The sequence below is a fragment of the Melitaea cinxia genome, chromosome Z (assembly GCF_905220565.1).
Source record: "Melitaea cinxia chromosome Z, ilMelCinx1.1, whole genome shotgun sequence".
NCBI classification, from domain to species: Eukaryota; Metazoa; Arthropoda; class Insecta; order Lepidoptera; family Nymphalidae; genus Melitaea; species Melitaea cinxia.
Genome location: NC_059424.1, coordinates 238,863 through 256,565, shown reverse-complemented (window position 1 = coordinate 256,565; position 17,703 = coordinate 238,863). Strand labels below are relative to the sequence as shown.

At 40.5% G+C, this 17,703-nt stretch overlaps 1 protein-coding gene across 1 annotated transcript in view; it reads right to left on the bottom strand.

Annotated features, from left to right (window-relative positions):
- LOC123668623 (nostrin) overlaps positions 1-17,703 on the bottom strand; it is a 43,222-nt gene that overhangs the window by 6,229 nt on the left and 19,290 nt on the right. The window contains exons 2-11 of the mRNA XM_045602342.1: positions 11,454-11,604; positions 4,042-4,127; positions 2,298-2,441; positions 2,134-2,215; positions 1,894-2,024; positions 1,482-1,676; positions 1,265-1,400; positions 860-1,024; positions 322-474; positions 86-238 (exon numbers count right to left, since the gene is read on the bottom strand). Coding sequence (XP_045458298.1) covers positions 86-238; positions 322-474; positions 860-1,024; positions 1,265-1,400; positions 1,482-1,676; positions 1,894-2,024; positions 2,134-2,215; positions 2,298-2,441; positions 4,042-4,127; positions 11,454-11,604 — 1,396 coding nt within the window. The remainder of the gene's footprint in view (positions 1-85; positions 239-321; positions 475-859; positions 1,025-1,264; positions 1,401-1,481; positions 1,677-1,893; positions 2,025-2,133; positions 2,216-2,297; positions 2,442-4,041; positions 4,128-11,453; positions 11,605-17,703) is intronic.

The window sequence follows — 17,703 nt, the reverse complement described above, 5'->3', positions numbered from 1 at the left end:
CTCCTTTTTTGGAAGTCGGTTAATAAAATAGATAATGTACTTTTAAAGATGAAAAGGACAGGACAGGATTTCTCGTAGAAAATACCTTTAGAATGCTCTGTTGGAGCCCCTGTTTATCTCTGACGACTTGTATGTGCGTCGCCAGCGGGTGCTGCGTGGGCGGTCTGCTGTCGAGCTCGTTCAGGCTCGACGTTATTTTGTACCGCACTGCTTCCAAGTACGTTAACATCGATCTCATCTGCAACGTCGTGCATTTATCAGTAATATGATCTTCGAACGGGTTAAACAGACGAAGTCACTAGTTAGGCTTCAGTCACTTACATGATACAATTTGTCGGCGACGTTTTGCTGGGAATCATCGCTGCCAAAAGTAGGCGTTTGTTTTATAGCCATAGACAACTTCTCAAGGCCTTGTTTTGACTTGCGTTCTCTGTCTATGTCTTGTTTCACTAATTGCATGATTTTGAGTAGTGCCTGAAAAAATATTTAAATCTGTAACAGTGATGAATATTTTTTTATACAACTGGGTCGACAAACAAGTATACGGCTCACCCGATGGTAAGTGATTACAGTAGCTTATAGACGCCTGCGATATCAGAAGCATCGCAAGCGTGTTGCCCACCTTACCCCCAAATCCCCTGAACCTCTGGTCACCTTACTCACCAGAGGACCACGAGATTGCTTAAAGCATTATTTGGCGGTGATCTTTTGTAAGATCGAGATACTTTCCGAGTTGGGCTCCAGATTTTGAGCGGGATATACTCTGGTGTGCCCTATCTCAGTTAATAAATTTATCAAAGAATTTAAGAATGAAATTTACGAAATGACAATATATTTAGTGTAAAAGGAAGAAACGTACCTGCTTCCGCCGCTCCCTGTTCATGGCCAGTGTGGTGTGCTCGCAGTAGAAGTCGGGCAGCAGTTGCTCGCTGGCGCCCGCCGGAGCCGAACGCACGCCACGCACCACGCGCATGTCCACGTTCGCGTTCGCGTTCTTGATCGGCCCTACGAGCGCGTTCGTGGCCTGGACAACACAACTCTTTCTTTGACTTTGTTTGCATAATTTATAGCTAATGCTACTCGTCATTGATATACATATCAGCGACGAGTCATACATAACATTTTATGTATTCAATTCAATTGTATATATTCAATTCTTTAGACAGTTCTGCAGAGAAGAATCGGCAAGAAACTCTGCAGTTACTTAAAAATACGGTTTTGGAATCACATCGTTATTTGCATGGACTTAGCAGCCACAGCTTACCTCAGCCAGCTGCGGTGGGACGGCCGCCGTCAGCCTCAGGTAGCAGTCGGCGGAGCTCTTCAGCTGAGCGAGCCTCTCCTCCTCGAGAGATTCCAGCATGCCCGCACCTTTCACGACGCTTGTTTCCCATTCCAACCTGGAAAACGAAACCACGTTATTAAAATGATGGCTAACATTAAAGGAACAACTAATTATTAGTTTCAGGACATATGTTCACCTCGCCCTTTCTGCCTGAACGCAAACATTATAGTATTCCACCTCCGCTTTCTTTACGGCGTCCTCGGTCTTCCTCTTCTTCACCTGCAACTTCGCGGCGTCTCTTTCGTTGGTCGGGTTGTTGGTGCGCTCTGCGCGCGCCGCGCTCAGGATGGAGTGCGGGATGTGGCCTACGCTCGAGCTACGCGACATGCGGCTGTAAGCAAACATTCAGCTGGTGACACGCTCTAGTGACGTGAGCGTCGACCATCGCAAAGCGCAAAGTTTATCGCATAGCTGCGCATTCGCATCGCAAAAAAAGAAGGATCCTTCAAAACGATCGCTCGACGAAAACGAAAGACGAAATAATTTAGGTTAGCTCTCAATCAGTTCACAATTCGTCATCGGTATCGTCGAGATGGGGGGAGGCAGACCTGGCGTCCAGCGAGGCGTCTTGAAGCTTCTCGTTCTCGCGCGCCGCAGCGTGCGATTGACGCTTAGACTTGGCCTCTGCAGACCTCCAGTCGGCCAGAGTTCGCGTCGTTTTGTCCACGTTTCCTTCGATCTGTGAAGCCAACAATTAGTATGTGATAAAAAACAGGACGATCGTAGTGAAACTCACCAGGTCCGGTATTAAGTAAAATCAACGAACTAATCAAAATTTTAGGCACTACCTTCTTCCTTAGTTTAAGCTGACTGTCTATGACGTGTTTCATTGGTTTAACGAGTTCTTCGGTAAGAGCACTCGAATAATTTCTGCAAACAACAAGTTAATTTTAGTACAAACTTTTAAAGTACACTATTTAGTGTCAATCAAATAAATGTTTATGACAAAGACCTGTGTATTTCTGAACGTTTTTCCATTTCTAAGGCTACATGCTTCCACGACTCGGCGCACGAGCCGACGCTCTCCTTGCACGCTTTGCTTAACTTCGTGCTGAGTTTTGTTAGGCATTTTGAGTAGTAGTTCTCTGCTTCAACTCTGAAACACAATCACAAACAATCATCGAGACCTGTCACATCACACGTAAAGTATAGTGTTTGTAATATATTATTGAAACACTGCGGAAGTAAACGTCATAAAGAAACAGTCATTGTGGCGTAATAGTAACGTCGGTTACGAGGAGATAAGACTGCAGTTGTGTAAAAAGCATTAAAAAGATAATTCGGCGTGGCTCGAGGCGTCGCGGTGTGGCGCGGTGTGGCGCAGTGTAGCGCGGCGCTAGCGATGAACGTAGATGCACAACATATTACTCGTGTTCGTCTTGGCCCACTTGGCTACGTGTCACGACGTTCTATTTATGTTTTTTTATCATTGCCGTAACCTTCCAGCGAGAACTGCTCGACAAACTTGTTCCGAATGCGTTTTGTCGAAAGATAATATAAAAAGTAAAGTGAAAAACCTAATAAGAAGACGTCAACAAGTATAATGTCGTTATAATACACACCTTATTTAAACACTATTAAATCAATCTTTTATCTTTCGATCGTTACTTAAAACAGAATTAATTTTAATGTCGGTTCTATTTCCGGTCCACTTCGATCCTATAACCTTCGTGAAGATGATCCTTTCTCCTCAGAGCCTTAAAGATGGAGGAAAGGGTAACTGAGAGACTTTTGAAAAATAGGTATTTGAATAAAATGTTTCTGTCTCGCTGTACGCCGCCGCTGCGACCCGAGGCAAGAAAGTGACAACTGCAGCTCGGACCGTTTTAGGTAGATAATTATTGACCAAAACATGATTTCGTAGTCGATTATTTCGTCGCCAAAACATGCCAATTTTTTTATGTAAAAAAACCTTCAGCTATGCCCGTATGTTCTCGGTTTTTTGTAAATATGCGTTCTTTTTTAATGAGTGTATGAAAATAAATTAAAATTTTGACAATATTTATAGTTTTTGAAGACTCCTAATCCCTATGGTAATAGGACTATATAGGGGCATGGTCATGGCACTTAAAGGTTTTATGTTCCAAAATATTTGATCTAGTGTCCAGGAGGAAATCCAGGGAGGAAACAAACGACTACGTTTGTATGGAGAAAGAGCCGGTATCCTTTCCTATTAACAATGAGGTATTGTTAAATCGCCCGGGAGCCGGCGTAGAAAGCGAACGCTACAAAGAAATGTCGATAAGATTGCTTATCTGTTGCGTTCGAAGGTGCCTACGCTAGCAATCGTTTGCACTAAATCCGTAACAGCGCACGACTCACCATGCGAGCCGTTAAAATCCATTAACGTAAACGTACCTACTGACACAATAGCAAAACCTATCAACGTACAACAGAACCAAGTCACATTATCAATAGCTACCGCAACTAACCGTGTGCGATGGAATTTTCCACCGACAACATCTTAACTGTTTAGTTTACATATTATTACAAACCGCCATATTTACCTACTAAATATTTTTAATTATCTTTTAATGTTCACGTTAAAGAAATATCAAACAAAATTTTATGCTTCTGTACTAGTTCAGTATCTAAATGAGTTGTGTAATGTTCGCTTTAAAGTATATTATTTTAAACAGATTAATAAATTTGTAGCGTTCGATACATTCAAATGAGTAATGTTAAACAAATGTAACCTTTCTTGTAAAATGGAGGCCAGTTCTTTGCTGAAGTCGCTGCCTTGTTTCACGTAGCGACGCAACTCGTCAAAGCCGTTCTGCGCCTGAAAAGAACATCGACACGTTTTGAAATAGATAACATTAGTTTGAGTCGAAATTATTATCATTATGACTACAATAGATACAGTTTTACCGCAAGAAGTTGGGGTAGGGCACAGCAGGAAAATTCCTGTTCAAACTATGGAGCAGTCCAACTGACTACTGGTAGTACCTCGACCTTACAGAAGACCACAGCTAAATAATACTGTTTTCAAGCAGTGTGTTCCTGTTGGTGATTAAGGTGACCAGAGCTCCGGGGGAGAGGGGATTAGGGATAGAGTCGGCAACGCGCTTGCGATGCTTCTGATATTGCAGGCGTCTATAAGCTACTGTAATCACTTACCATCAGGCGCGCCGTACGCTTGTTTGCCGACCTAGTTATATAAAAAAAAGCGATAAATTAAAGATGTCGATTCATTGACCCGACTCTCCTAGTCAAGAACACGATGCCTGGCACAAACCGCGGCGCCAATAAAACAGACCAGTTCTATATAATAATACCGTGGCAATACATCATATCTTTATACTTCATACATTAGGATACCACGTTTTTTTTCGGCCGCGAATTGTAATCGCTTCGAAAATAAAATCTTTTTTTATTAGTTACTTTGCTAAAACTATGGTCAATGTCAAGTATCAAAGAAGCAGAGCGTTGTACGTTGTCTATATTCAAATATAAGATCATTGGTAAAATATGTAATAAGAAACGTAATTGTGATGAGAAACAGACAGTAAATACGATCTATTTACAGTCGCAGTTTCTAAAGGCCAATCGGACGATGATTTGCGCGCTCGATTGGAGGCAAATATGTTAATAAGAAGAAATCGCAAAGTAAGACAAAAGGAGATCGAGAGCAGCAACTGCATTAGCGGTTATTATTCGCACGCGAGGATGCTCGCCGAGAGCTCTTATAATTACTTATTAATCGGCCGCGTCCGCGCCGCTGATCGATCACCCCCGCAGGCTAATACGATCTGGGCCGCGACCATTGTCAGCTACTCGGACGCAGAAAAATTGCCGCCTCGCCGCTTTATATCACTCAAATAAATTATTCAAAACACTACCTTCGAACGAAACTGCTTTCTTTTTGTCTTTCATATTATGAAACGATGTTCTTCGACTCGTCAGATCGATACGTATGTCGTAGTAATCTTCACAATGTTACGCGATATCGCTTTTTTTTTTTTTTTTTTAATTATTACAGCCTATACAGTCCACTGCTGGACATAGGCCTCCACAAGTTTACGCCAAAAATAGCGTGAACTCGTGTGTTTTGCCCATAGTCACCACGCTGGGCAGGCGGGTTGGTGACCGCAGTACTGGCTTTGTCGCACCGAAGACGCTGCTGCCCGTCTTCGGCCTGTGTATTTCAAAGCCAGCAGTTGGATGGTTATCCCGCCATCGGTCGGCTTCTTAAGTTCCAAGGTGGTTGTGGAACCTTGTTATCCCTTAGTCGCCTCTTACGACACCCACGGGAAGAGAGGGGGTGGCTAAATTCTTTAGTGCCGTAGCCACACAGCACACGCTCGCTTACGAGGAGATAATGACTGTACGGGTTTGATTGTATACACACTGAGCGTCGTGAGAACATTTCATTGCGGGATTCGTTTTTCTATCGAAGTTATGAGAGTCTAAAGTTCCGAATGTAACTGTGCGATGAAGCGACCGAGTGTGCTCGAAGCTACGTTTGGATGAAATTAAATTAATACATATACAATGACAAAAAAATTGCATTCAATTCCGTATTCCTGGTCCAACGCCTAAATTGTACGATCCGTTAGACCGCGCATAAAAACGCTCGTCGAGAAGTAAAATATGTGGTTAATTAAAACAATAATAAGACTTTAATGAAAACTCATAACATTCGAGAGTAAATTATAATATACAAAATAATTCCGGCGAGGAACGAGGGCAAGAGCGTTAAATATGTATGTTAATTATTATAATAAGTCGTCTCTCTTTAGCCGAGCAGAAATAATTGTTCGAAAGTAAAAGAGACCTCTGCTTAAATTATACGAGCAGTAAACATTGGCGCGCCGGGAATGTATCGAAATGTGCTCGCGCGCGTGACGCGCATGTCGACGAGCGACGCGCACCCGCGTGCCCAAGCCACTCAAGTACCTAACCGGTCTGAGACTCTGAGAGGACACGACTCGTTCATAGGACCGATCATTCACGTCGAAGAGGCGCAGGGACCGTAGACCCGACGTAACACTATAATGTTGATGACAATGGGCGCTGCCGGTCTCCGGGTCCGAGTATTTGGTTATCTTTATCGACTACTTTTTCCTTCATTTTCATAAACCAATCTTATAGCTTTATTGATTAATATTTTTTTAGACTACAGACCCGAAATACTACTTCGAGTATAAGTTTGAAAGATTAAAATTGAAATAGAGACAAGGCAATCTTTATTAATTAAACCTAGGAGAATCCTTAGACGGCTGTAACATTGGTGGTATACCGACGTTCTCATGCACCCCCCGGCAGGTGTTTGTTAATTGTTTGAGTATCTCGTGGTCGAACACGCAGCGGCAGCTGTAAGCTTCGTCTTTCTCATAGATTACGGAATCGAAACACGAGTACGATATGACGACGCAACATTTATAATTAACTGTTGCAATTACTTATAGACCATTTTAAACGTACATATTATGTACTATATGCTAAAATAAAACTGCTAACAACTCGCAGTAACGTTACGTAACGCTGGCGAGTGCTATCATGTTAATACGATCGTAACGAGTGATCACATTGTTTTCTCTGCTGATGTTTGTATAAAATGACGCATTGTTTTACTAATAAAAGCAATGGAGATGTATGTGTGGTTTGAACGCAAACTCAGACGCACTCTGCTACACTAGGTAATACACCAGGCAGCCGTTGCACACACAGTTGCCGCTAAGTCGTGCTACGTCGCGACGCGATCAAACGTGACCGAGACACATTCGAGGTTATATTTCTCTATTTAATATAAATTATTCACGTCAGTCACAACAAATCTTTCTTTATCTGCTAGTCACGCGCCACAACGGTATACATCAATGGATTAAGTGATACTGAGTACCGGCGTACTATAACTTTCTTTCGCGATGGCTTTCACTGTTGTCAAAAATGATTTTAAAATTTACGAGCCTAAGGTTCGGATTGGTACGCTACACTGCGCCGAAGGTTGTACACGCGTCCAACTCGGCGACGAACGACGTTTCCGGACGCGGGCGCGGGAAGCACGATCCTCGTTATACGGTCGGAACCATAAGCGAAATAAATATAATTGATTTCATTGTTATACATTACATGCTTGGAAAACCTGCATTTAATATAAATTTAATAACTATAATCTTAATTCTGATAATATAGTGTATTTATAACAATGATAGCATTGAGAAGTAGATGCGACAGAGCGATTTATCACAAGTCTTATCGAGAGCAGCGGCGATAACATCAGTTCTCGGTAGCAAAAACCAGCAACAGCGGCGACGCCGGTGGATGCACCGAGTAGGCAACACTGCTTTCTATAAACAACGTATGCTCACACTTTTTGTGTTCTCACCGTACATATCGATGTGTTGTGTACACAGACATCAAACATAACAAATAAACACGAATATAATATAAGCCTTGACGTCGGCGTTGACACTCGCGCCGAAATCCTACGTATCTCTGTTTATTACATTACAGGTCTATTACACTGTATAAATTGTCTATAGTTGCGTTTGAACACGCTAACGTCGGTGTTTGCGAAGCCGGATAAAAAATACCTAGCTTTGCGTTGTGTCCTAAATCTGTCGGTAAAGGTTATACGTAGGATATGTAACCGTCATGACGTGTCAGCCTATATAAGAACAAGCCCGGGAAGTTGTCTAGCGATTGTATTAACTATAAACAGTACTGTATTAATAAGTATATAGTTCAGTCATTTTTTTCAAATTACAGTTAAGTATGACGCCGTCGTAGATCACAAGCCGCACGTTAGATTAAGTTTCCTTCCTGCGCCGCACCCTGTCGCACGCATCTCAAGCCCCCCCCCCCCCTCTCCTCCGCGCGTATCTTCGGTCTCTTGCAATACATTGTAGCAACGATCCAGTAAATCACGTTTTTAAATTGCTATCGCTACTACTCGGAAGATGACGACTATGTGTGGAAAGCAGGAACACGATTTCTACATTTTCTTAAGCCAATGTTTTCCTCATAAGTCAGCATCGTTATCGATTCTTTAGAAATAACACTGCAAGAAATCTTAATCGCGCGTCAGTCGCAAGTACGACTCAACGAGTGAGCACCAGCTCGTCTGGTGGTCATCACTTAATTTGGAATTAGAACAATAGTTCGCATATGTCCCGCTCTACATTTTAGTTTCGATAGATCCGATACCGATCCCATCCCCACCGTGCCTCGAAGAGCACGTTAAGCCGTCGGTCCCGGTTATTATCATGTACACCTGATAGCGATCGTTACTCATAGTTGGGAATATATCTACCAACCCACATTGGAGCAGCGTGGTGGATTAAGCTCTGATCCTTCTCCTACATGGGGAAAGAGGCCTATGCCCAGTAGTGGGATATTACAGGCTGAAGCGTAAGATCCGATATAACTTTCTCTGCGGCTTATGGTCACGGGGCAGTGGAGTTAAAAATCATAGCGGAGGTCTCCCGTTCCTCGCTTAAAAGTGTCTCCGTTGACTGAGCGTTAAAACCGGTGCGTTTTGTCTTTCGAGTGACAAATTAGAAATAAACATTGAACCTCGTACGCCGCATTCGCACGAAACAAACTCGCACGTAATTAACCTGAGCCCAACGAGCATCACGCTTAGAACTGCGCAATCGCATTATTGTATTCGTAAGTCGCATTCTTTTCGTTAAAATTCAATCACATAAATTTAGCACACAAATAAAGTACAGTATGATGGAATCAGTTAGCGAGGACGGGCGCCGGTCCGCGTGTAAAATGATTGTTTGCAAGTGAGCGCTGGGAGTTGCGGAGAGTTGAGATCGAGTCCGCTGCTTGTTTCCGTTGCAAATGTTGCGACAAACAATCACATCGCCGCGCGCCGCGCCGGGCCGCCGGCGTCGGTTGAGCAAACGTTGTTACGCTTCTCAGTGCTATTTTGTTTGCTGATAGTGAGAACAGCGTAGCCGTTTTATATTTATTCAATGCTATTTATTGAGTCATTTATTTTATTCAATATTAGCGATACACTTCGCTTCACTTCTATTATATATTTAACAAACTTAATATTCAATCGATATGATGTAAATGCGTAAGTACAGCTTAACCCTATTATTTTAAGAACGATTTATCTCATTGTTAAGGTCAGAGTGTTCATTGTTCGTCAGGCCCAGATACCTAGACAGCAATGACGAGAAAAATTACGCTCAAATAATAAAATACATCGCGAACTCATTGCTACATTGCGCCGTCAATAGAACAGGCGGGAGCGACGCGAGGCTGGCTCCCCTTGACCGTCCGCGGAGTCGCTGAAGATCCTTTCACTCTTGCGAGTTTCGTTGATCGACTAAACTTTTACCCCAATTGAGTCACTTTCACTATCTGGATGACGAGCGCGAGCCGAGAATAATAGCGGTTTTAATTGTTAATTTTACGATTACGTCGACGGTGATTCATCGCGCGATTTATAAATCATACTTACATAAAACAACGAATGCCTTTATCAATTTATTTATATTACGACTTAGGAAAAAGAACTCAGGTATTAAGTAATGGTTTATTTTTTAGAGCTCGTAGTGCTCGTTGCTACTGAGAACATGGAAGCTATAGGCATAGATCAAGTAAAAAAAAGTAGATAACGCACCTAGAACAGAAAACTGAAGCCACTTTTTTAAAGATGTGTGAGTGAGTGAAGTGTTGACACCTTTTAAAAAAAGTCTCTAAAATTTTTATTAAACAATTAATTTAATATAGGTAAAATGGGTATGTGAAAATAAAAACCTGTTTATAGTTTTAAATTTTACTAAAAATAAAACAAAAAATCGGTAGAATAATAAAAAAATATATTCGTAAGATAATCGTATGAATGGACACTTCCTATCCCCTCTGTTCCTTTTCAGTTTGCAGTCGTTTTTTTTTAACTATTTTTCTTAAACCTAGAATCCTTTATGTTGTATAAGTTTTTTAAATTTTTGTCGCTTAGAACTCAGAGTCATCGTCATTGTTTGCATTTTACTAATATGATGTAGTCTTATGTTCAAATATTTTTCAATCACTAATCGTATTAAATTGACTTTATGCGCATGGCCAGCATAATCGTGGTCATTTTCTCAGTCTTACAGCCGCTACACATTCACCTCTTATTAAAATATTCGTTGGAAACCTAAAACCATGAAATTTGATAGTAAAATATAGGTACCTAGTTTACTCAAAAATTGTAAAAAGTTAAAACATAAAACAAACGAGTTAATAATTCATAAATATATTTTGATTTTTTTATTTTCAATTTATGTAACATAAAATAACAGGAGAAAAAAAAAACAATAACTATGTCTACTTTTTACTTAGTTATTTTTCTGATTGCGTACAATTTACTTACCCACATTTTGGGGTATTGAAAAAAAGAACTACTGGCAACACTCCCGTGGTACGTCATTTCGTGACATTGAAATTATAAGTTCCGAATAACCTCAATATTATTTTGGAATAACAATAAATTTAAAGTTTTATATGTACTTACGTGTGAAACGATATTCCTTCAGATTTTTTGTTTACTTTGGTATTGTTTTTGCACCATTTAATCACACAAGACGGCATTTTATAAGCAAAGTTACTGTATGAAGCCTCGTGACATACTAACGAAAATGAGCGTAGTTTGATGCATATGTGTGCGTGAGCGCGTGTATTTACTTGAAGGAGCCGAGTTTTGTGGCTTCACTAACATTAAAGGCCGCGCATTATCTACTTTTTTTACTATATCTATGGCTATAGGTACGTTTTATATGGCGAGTTTAGTTACAATATAACTGGGCTGTCCTGGTAAACCTTCGCCCGTCCCGATGTTGGGCTTTTTTATGATAACAACCTCATAACTTTTTACTGGTTGTACAAACGATGATTATTTCTTTCAATCGAAAGTAGGTGTTTGACACGAGGTCCCGCTTAAATTTGGTCGAGACCTGACGAATACTTTTATTGTTGGGAGTTATCCCTGATAATGCGTAATTAATTGACAATTTTCAACTACCCACGTTGTATTACCTGTCGATGTAAATTGAAGTTCGGATCTCTCACGGTCACGACCATCTGACGCTCATTCACGTGTCCTATCTAATGAACAACACGATATCAAATATACCTTGAACTAGTAGGATAGACTCACCCAGTAGTTGTCTTTGAAAGTCTGGTTGTTGGAGGAGCGCAGGTGTATCATGTCCTCGAGCGTGGTCTGCCAGCGGTCCATGCCGGCTCCGTCCCGGCTCACGGCCTCCTCGCCCGCATCCCCGGACGCCCTGCTACTGCCGCTGAACGTCCTGCAACAACCGCAGTACTTACACCGCTGTTCACATTTATATTATATACTTATTAATACGCGATATGGCCTGTAACGTCACGCTGCTGTGCATATGTCTCTTTCTATAGCTATATAAGTATACTAGCGACCAATGCAATGCTGATACTAAATATACTACAGAATGTCTTTAATAGTGTGTAGCTAGCATATACCATAGTTAACACAATAACAACAACATTCAAATATGCGTCGTTAGATTACACGTTGTTACAGAATGCGTTGAAGAAATAAAGGTTAATCACTGCTCGTTCCTCGTAGGTGATAGCGTGATAATATGTAGCCTATATGTTGACCCGACTTCTTAATAATATTCGTGCCAAATTTGATGTAAATCATGCAGTACTTTTTGAGTTTATCCCGAACATACATACAGACAAACAGACAAAAATTCTAAAAACCATATTTATGGCTTCGGTATCGATTGTAGATCACACCCCAAGTATTCTTATAAAAAAATATTCAATGTACAGTTTTGAGTTTCCTACCATTTTATTATCTATAATATAAAAATGAGTCGCTGAATGTGTTGCTAAGCGCAAAACTCGAGAACGGTTGGACCGATTTCGCTAATTCTTTTTTTTTAAATATTCCTTGAAGTACGAGGATGGTTCTTACGGAGAGAAAAATTCTAAAAAAAAAAAATTTAAATTTCCTGAAAAAGTCTAAAAACAACACGTTTCTATACTCCCATACAAAAGATTTGTGATAATACTTAAAAGTCAATTTGAACTTTAATACCATACGATAAAGTTTGTGTTAGGCGATACGAAGTTCGCCGGGTCAGCTAGTATGTAATAAATAAGCTGTATATGACACAAGCATTAAGTTGCTTAATTAAAGAATAGACGACCATGTGCGTAGGTTACATAAAAAAACATCCTACTGAGATAGTGTGACGTCTTCTCTCTCGTCTAATCTTTCATTTCTCTCATGCTTAATAATTTGGGATGAAACGAATGTTAGCAACAGTTCCCCATAGAATCGTAAGTCCGATTTCATTGACTGAAATAAACCAGTGATCTCTAATAATAAACCATCGCGTGTCATCGGTGTGGGCAAGTTGGGCGCAGAGTTCCAAGTTAAAGGTTTAAGGAATGTTTTGCAAGTGATCTTTGTGAAACCGTTTGCGCAACTAAGATAACGCGAATACTCACGATGGATGGACAGTTTAAAAATTACAGAGCTTTGATATTTAAGGCAATTAGGAATTAATTATCAGCTGATGATGAGCCGCGCCGCGGTGATTCATATTTCCTTGTGCGTAACTCTTACTCATCTGCTACTATTTGTGTGAGAAGTGACGCTTAATTAGCTAATAGTGAAAAACAGGAAACACCATTAATATTTGGCCAGCTGTGTGTATTTCATTTTATCGAAACAAATCGTTTCGTTTCTATTATTACATAGCTTAAAGGGAGACATTAAAAGATATTCACTTCAGCCCAATACAGTCCACTGCTGGACATAGCCTCCACAAGTTAGAGCCAAAATGGCGTGAACTCACTGAACTCGCTGACCGCAGGGCTGGCTTTGTCGCACCGAAGACGCTGCTGCCCGTCTTCGGCCTGTGTATTTATCCCCCCATCGGTCGGCTTTATAAGTTCCAAGGTGGTAGTGAAACTGTGTTATTCCTTAGTCGCTTCTTACGACACCTACGGGAAGTGAGGGGGTGGCTATATTCTAACTACCGTAACCACACAGCACAAGACATTATGAAGGTAAAACTTATAACGTTACGATTAGCAGAATGTAACAAGAATACGTAGATGTGAGAGCACGTGCTCACACGCGCGCGTCACGTGTCACGTGTCGCACGTCTGTCGTCTCTCACGGTCCGGCGACACATGAATGAAGACGGATGTGTAGCCTAGCTTCTAAGCTACGCATCATTGGTATCCGTATTACTCTAGTAATTACTTGTGTCTTAGGACCTTTTCAACCAATGCCTTTAACTTAAAAGCTATCTGACGTATAACGGTATCCAAGGGATAAAAGATTATGAGATATTACTTATAAGTTATTTTTATTATTAAATAAAATTTACAGTTTATTATTAATTGAGATAAAAGTAGCCCCATTGCCCTATTTTACCTTCTTCGGTTAAAATATACAAGTACATACATACATACAGTCATACGCGATCATTCACGGCGGTCACCACGTAATATTATATTAGCTTGTTCGCCGAATGAACAACGTCTAGTAATATGAATATGTGAACGTTTCGTACGACAGTTCGTCTGCTACACTGCTGCTATTAGAATTAAATCGATCCTAACAGAAAGCGATGACCGTTGAGATAATGGCAGTCGTTACTTCAAATATCTCTAAAACTGGTTTCCAAGATTGCCTAATTCGCGCTTAGGTACGTAATGTCACAATAGATATATGTTTTATTTTTTAATGTAAGCGTTCCAAGCTAACACATCTAATATACGTTACAGGAATTTTAAAAGACGTATGGCTTCGGTCGGTCTCTCCTCCGAACCTACGAGAAAACTGTAATCCGTGGTATTGAAGCTAAAACAACCCATTTACAAGAGGACTTTTAGATATATATAAATGTGTAAGTGACCCGTTTCATTGAGAAATACCGCTAGTTAGCTTTCGATTTCAAAAGCTCTGTAGGTAGGAAACGAGCAGAACTCGAGATTGAATATCAACGCTCTATTTAATTTATGTTTATTGCCGCTAAAATCGACTGCGATAAGCTTTGTGAAACCGATCCAGGCGCAGTTGTGCGCGGAACTCGCCATGATACTCGCCTTTTGTCATAGAACTAGCTGTTTACTTCGTTTAAAGAAGCATAATGATACAATTCATTATTACAAATACAATCCGAACAAACGATCAACAACGAAAAAACAAACTAATTGGGCAATGAGCGCACTGGTACCACTACTTTGTTTATTTTTATGTAGGTAATTGATTTTAGAAATGTACTCGTATATAGATTTGACATTTAGCGATGTCGAAACGGCCGAGAGCCGGCAGTTGGAGTTCTTGAAATGCTGTTGGAAGATTAGCGTGGCCGTTACATAACCGTCACTCGCCACGCGCCCGCGGCCCCGCGCCTCGCGCCCGTAGTCCCCGCGTCTAGTGGTCTAAGATCCGGCTTAAGAAATATACTCATGTGTTTAATGAAATTTATCCAGTACATATGCAAGTTAATATCTAATATATAAAATTCTCGTGTCGCGGTATTTGTAGTTAAACTCCTCCGAAACGGCTTGACCGATTCTCATGAAATTTTGTGTGCATATCGGTCTGAAAATCGAACAACATCTATTTTCTATACCCCTAAGATGTAGGGGGGAGGTTAAGAGGGTTAACAAAATATTATGAAATTTTGTGTGCATATCGGGTAGGTCTCAGAATCGGCCATCGTCTATTTTTCATTCCAAGTTATAGGGGGGGGGGGGGGGGATTGAGAAGGTTAATAAAATATATGGCAAAACAACGTTTGCGGGGTCAGCTAGTATCAATATATAATATATCTGATAGGCTGCTTAATGAAATCGCGCCCAGATAACGTTAATAATTAATAAAGTAACTTAAATAATTAAAGTTGTCGGACACGATATGTATTACCTTACATTTCTATTGGATAATTTTCATTAAACACGTGTCCTTATGCCAGATTCATTGAATTATAAAAAAAACTTTTTATTCTTTATAAATAAATGGCAGGATCTCGTACTATAGCGCCCGCGCCCGTTGACCCGTTTACAGGAACACTCTCACTTGCGCTCTCATTAACTAGATCCAGACGACCGTATCCTTGCTGCGGCAAAACGTGTATTCTTTGATTGAAACTGACACTTGACCCTGCAACGGTTGCAGACGATAAGATATCACATTTGAATCTACTACATTTTACAGAACTACTTTTTAGAATAATATAGATCTTATCTCTTAACCTAAATTGCATCTGAAGAATTATTTATTGCGTGTCGAGCGTGATTCCGAGCGTGCGGTACTCGATCTTAAGACATCAAGTGTAAAAGTACGTTAAACAAAAGATGTAGAGAAAGAAATATGGAAACAGTCGACAGGAGTCCAAAGAGTAAAATACTGAGTTGACTACAAAATAGTTAAATCTGATGCTAAAATTGTTTTTCAAAAGTGACTTTTACGTAGGTATATTGAACAGGTACAAGCAGACGAGCAGACAGCATTAACTTATCTTGAATAGCTACTGCGGGACAAAGATGTCTACAAAATATGTGGACTTGAGGGCGTGTTGCCGGCCTTAAAGGAAAAGAAGTCTACACACTCGACGCTTTAAGCCCCACAAATTATAACGCTTAGGGAAAACCGTAACGAGCATAATTTATTTATTTAAAAAATACCATTTCACATGACACACGAAAACATTAAAGAAATTAAATTAATAATGACGATTATTCAGAATGTTTGTGTAATATCCGAATACAATAAAACGCAATGCAACCACAATCACCAATCACTAAGCAATATGTTATTACGTATAAAAATTAAAACAATTGTCAATGCTCGTTGATATGTGGTCAAATATTTGATAATATTAAAAATATTTAAATGATTATAATCATTGCACAACACGCCGGCCTACTTCAGAGCACGCGAATGTCGACTGTGATTCAGTGTCATCGTTTAACGAAAAATATGTTTCAATTTTATTTACCCCGATGAGAATGTGATGAGGTTTTAGTTCGTATCTATAGACAACTAGTTTGTTACTAGTTTATTCTTAGAATGATGCAAAGATTGGGTGAGCTCCTTATAGCCGCATGACTTCCTGCCCTAAAAGCCTTGGCGAGACTCTTTAATGTCGTCAACCACTAGGGTACCACGTCGGAGGCGTGGTCCAGGAGTGTGGTTCTACAAAAGAGGCGATAAGTCTCTCTAGAAAAATTACAGATCGATCTTACGTCTGAGCCACGTCTATAAGTGGTTTTCGAGGGTCGTTACGAATCGTCTCGCCACAAGAATTGACGAATCCCAATCACTGGAGTAGACTGGATTTCGAAATGGCTACAGTACCTTAGAACACATCCCTACTTTTCAGCAGATTATATAAAAGACTGAAGAGAACAACCAGTCGCTATGTATGGCATTTGCGGACTACAAGAAAGCCTCTGAATCTGTTGAGACCTGTGCTGTCCTGGATGCTCTGCAGAGATGTCATATGTCGACGATGATCAGGAAGGTCCCAGATTGATTGGGAAATCCAGTCATTACACTTTCCAACTTTACGTCCTAGTAAAGTGGAGCTGGTTTCTTGGTAAACCATTTTGATGCGTTTCCACTCCCCATCAAATGTGGCTGGCTGCACTTTGGCGAAACGGTTGCGTAGCTCGAGAGCAATCATATTACTAATGTCGAGTCCCCTGAACTTCACGACATCGAACCTTTTCCTGCCCTCCCTGTGCTCTTTGTGCGGTGGGCTCCTTGTGCGGTGGATGGGTGCTGCCTTGAGGGTACTTCGGTAACCGTTAAGAGGTGGTCACTATCTACGTCCGCATCCCTTCTATTACGGACTTCCAGTAGCGATGATTGCCATTTGCGGATAATGGACTTGATAATTCTTTCGGCTCCGGAACGAGTGCACTTACATGGTCAATTTCCTGCCGAGGCTTTTTCGTACTATGTCTTAGTATACTTATCTTTTAAAATTCGTGCACAGAAATCAAAACCTACTGTTGTGATGCGAAGAAGTTTTAAGAGTTTTAATATTGAGACTTTTTAGCGTGACTTGAGCGGCATTGATTAGAATAGTGTTCTAAGCGCTTCAGCCGTATGCAATAAACTTGATATTTTTAATTCTCTTCTAACTCAATTATTCGATCTTAATTCTCCTTTACGTCAAGTTAAACTTAACCATGCACCATGGTTAACCGAAAATATTAAGGCACTTATGTTTGAATGCAACACATCCAAGTCGAAATTTAAGCTTAAGCTTACTGAAGATAATCTTACTAGATAAAAAAGCTACGGAACCGATGCAATAGAATCTGTAGAGATGCACAACGCAATTTTGTAAATTTTTCCTTAAACAACAAACGTAATTCTGTTT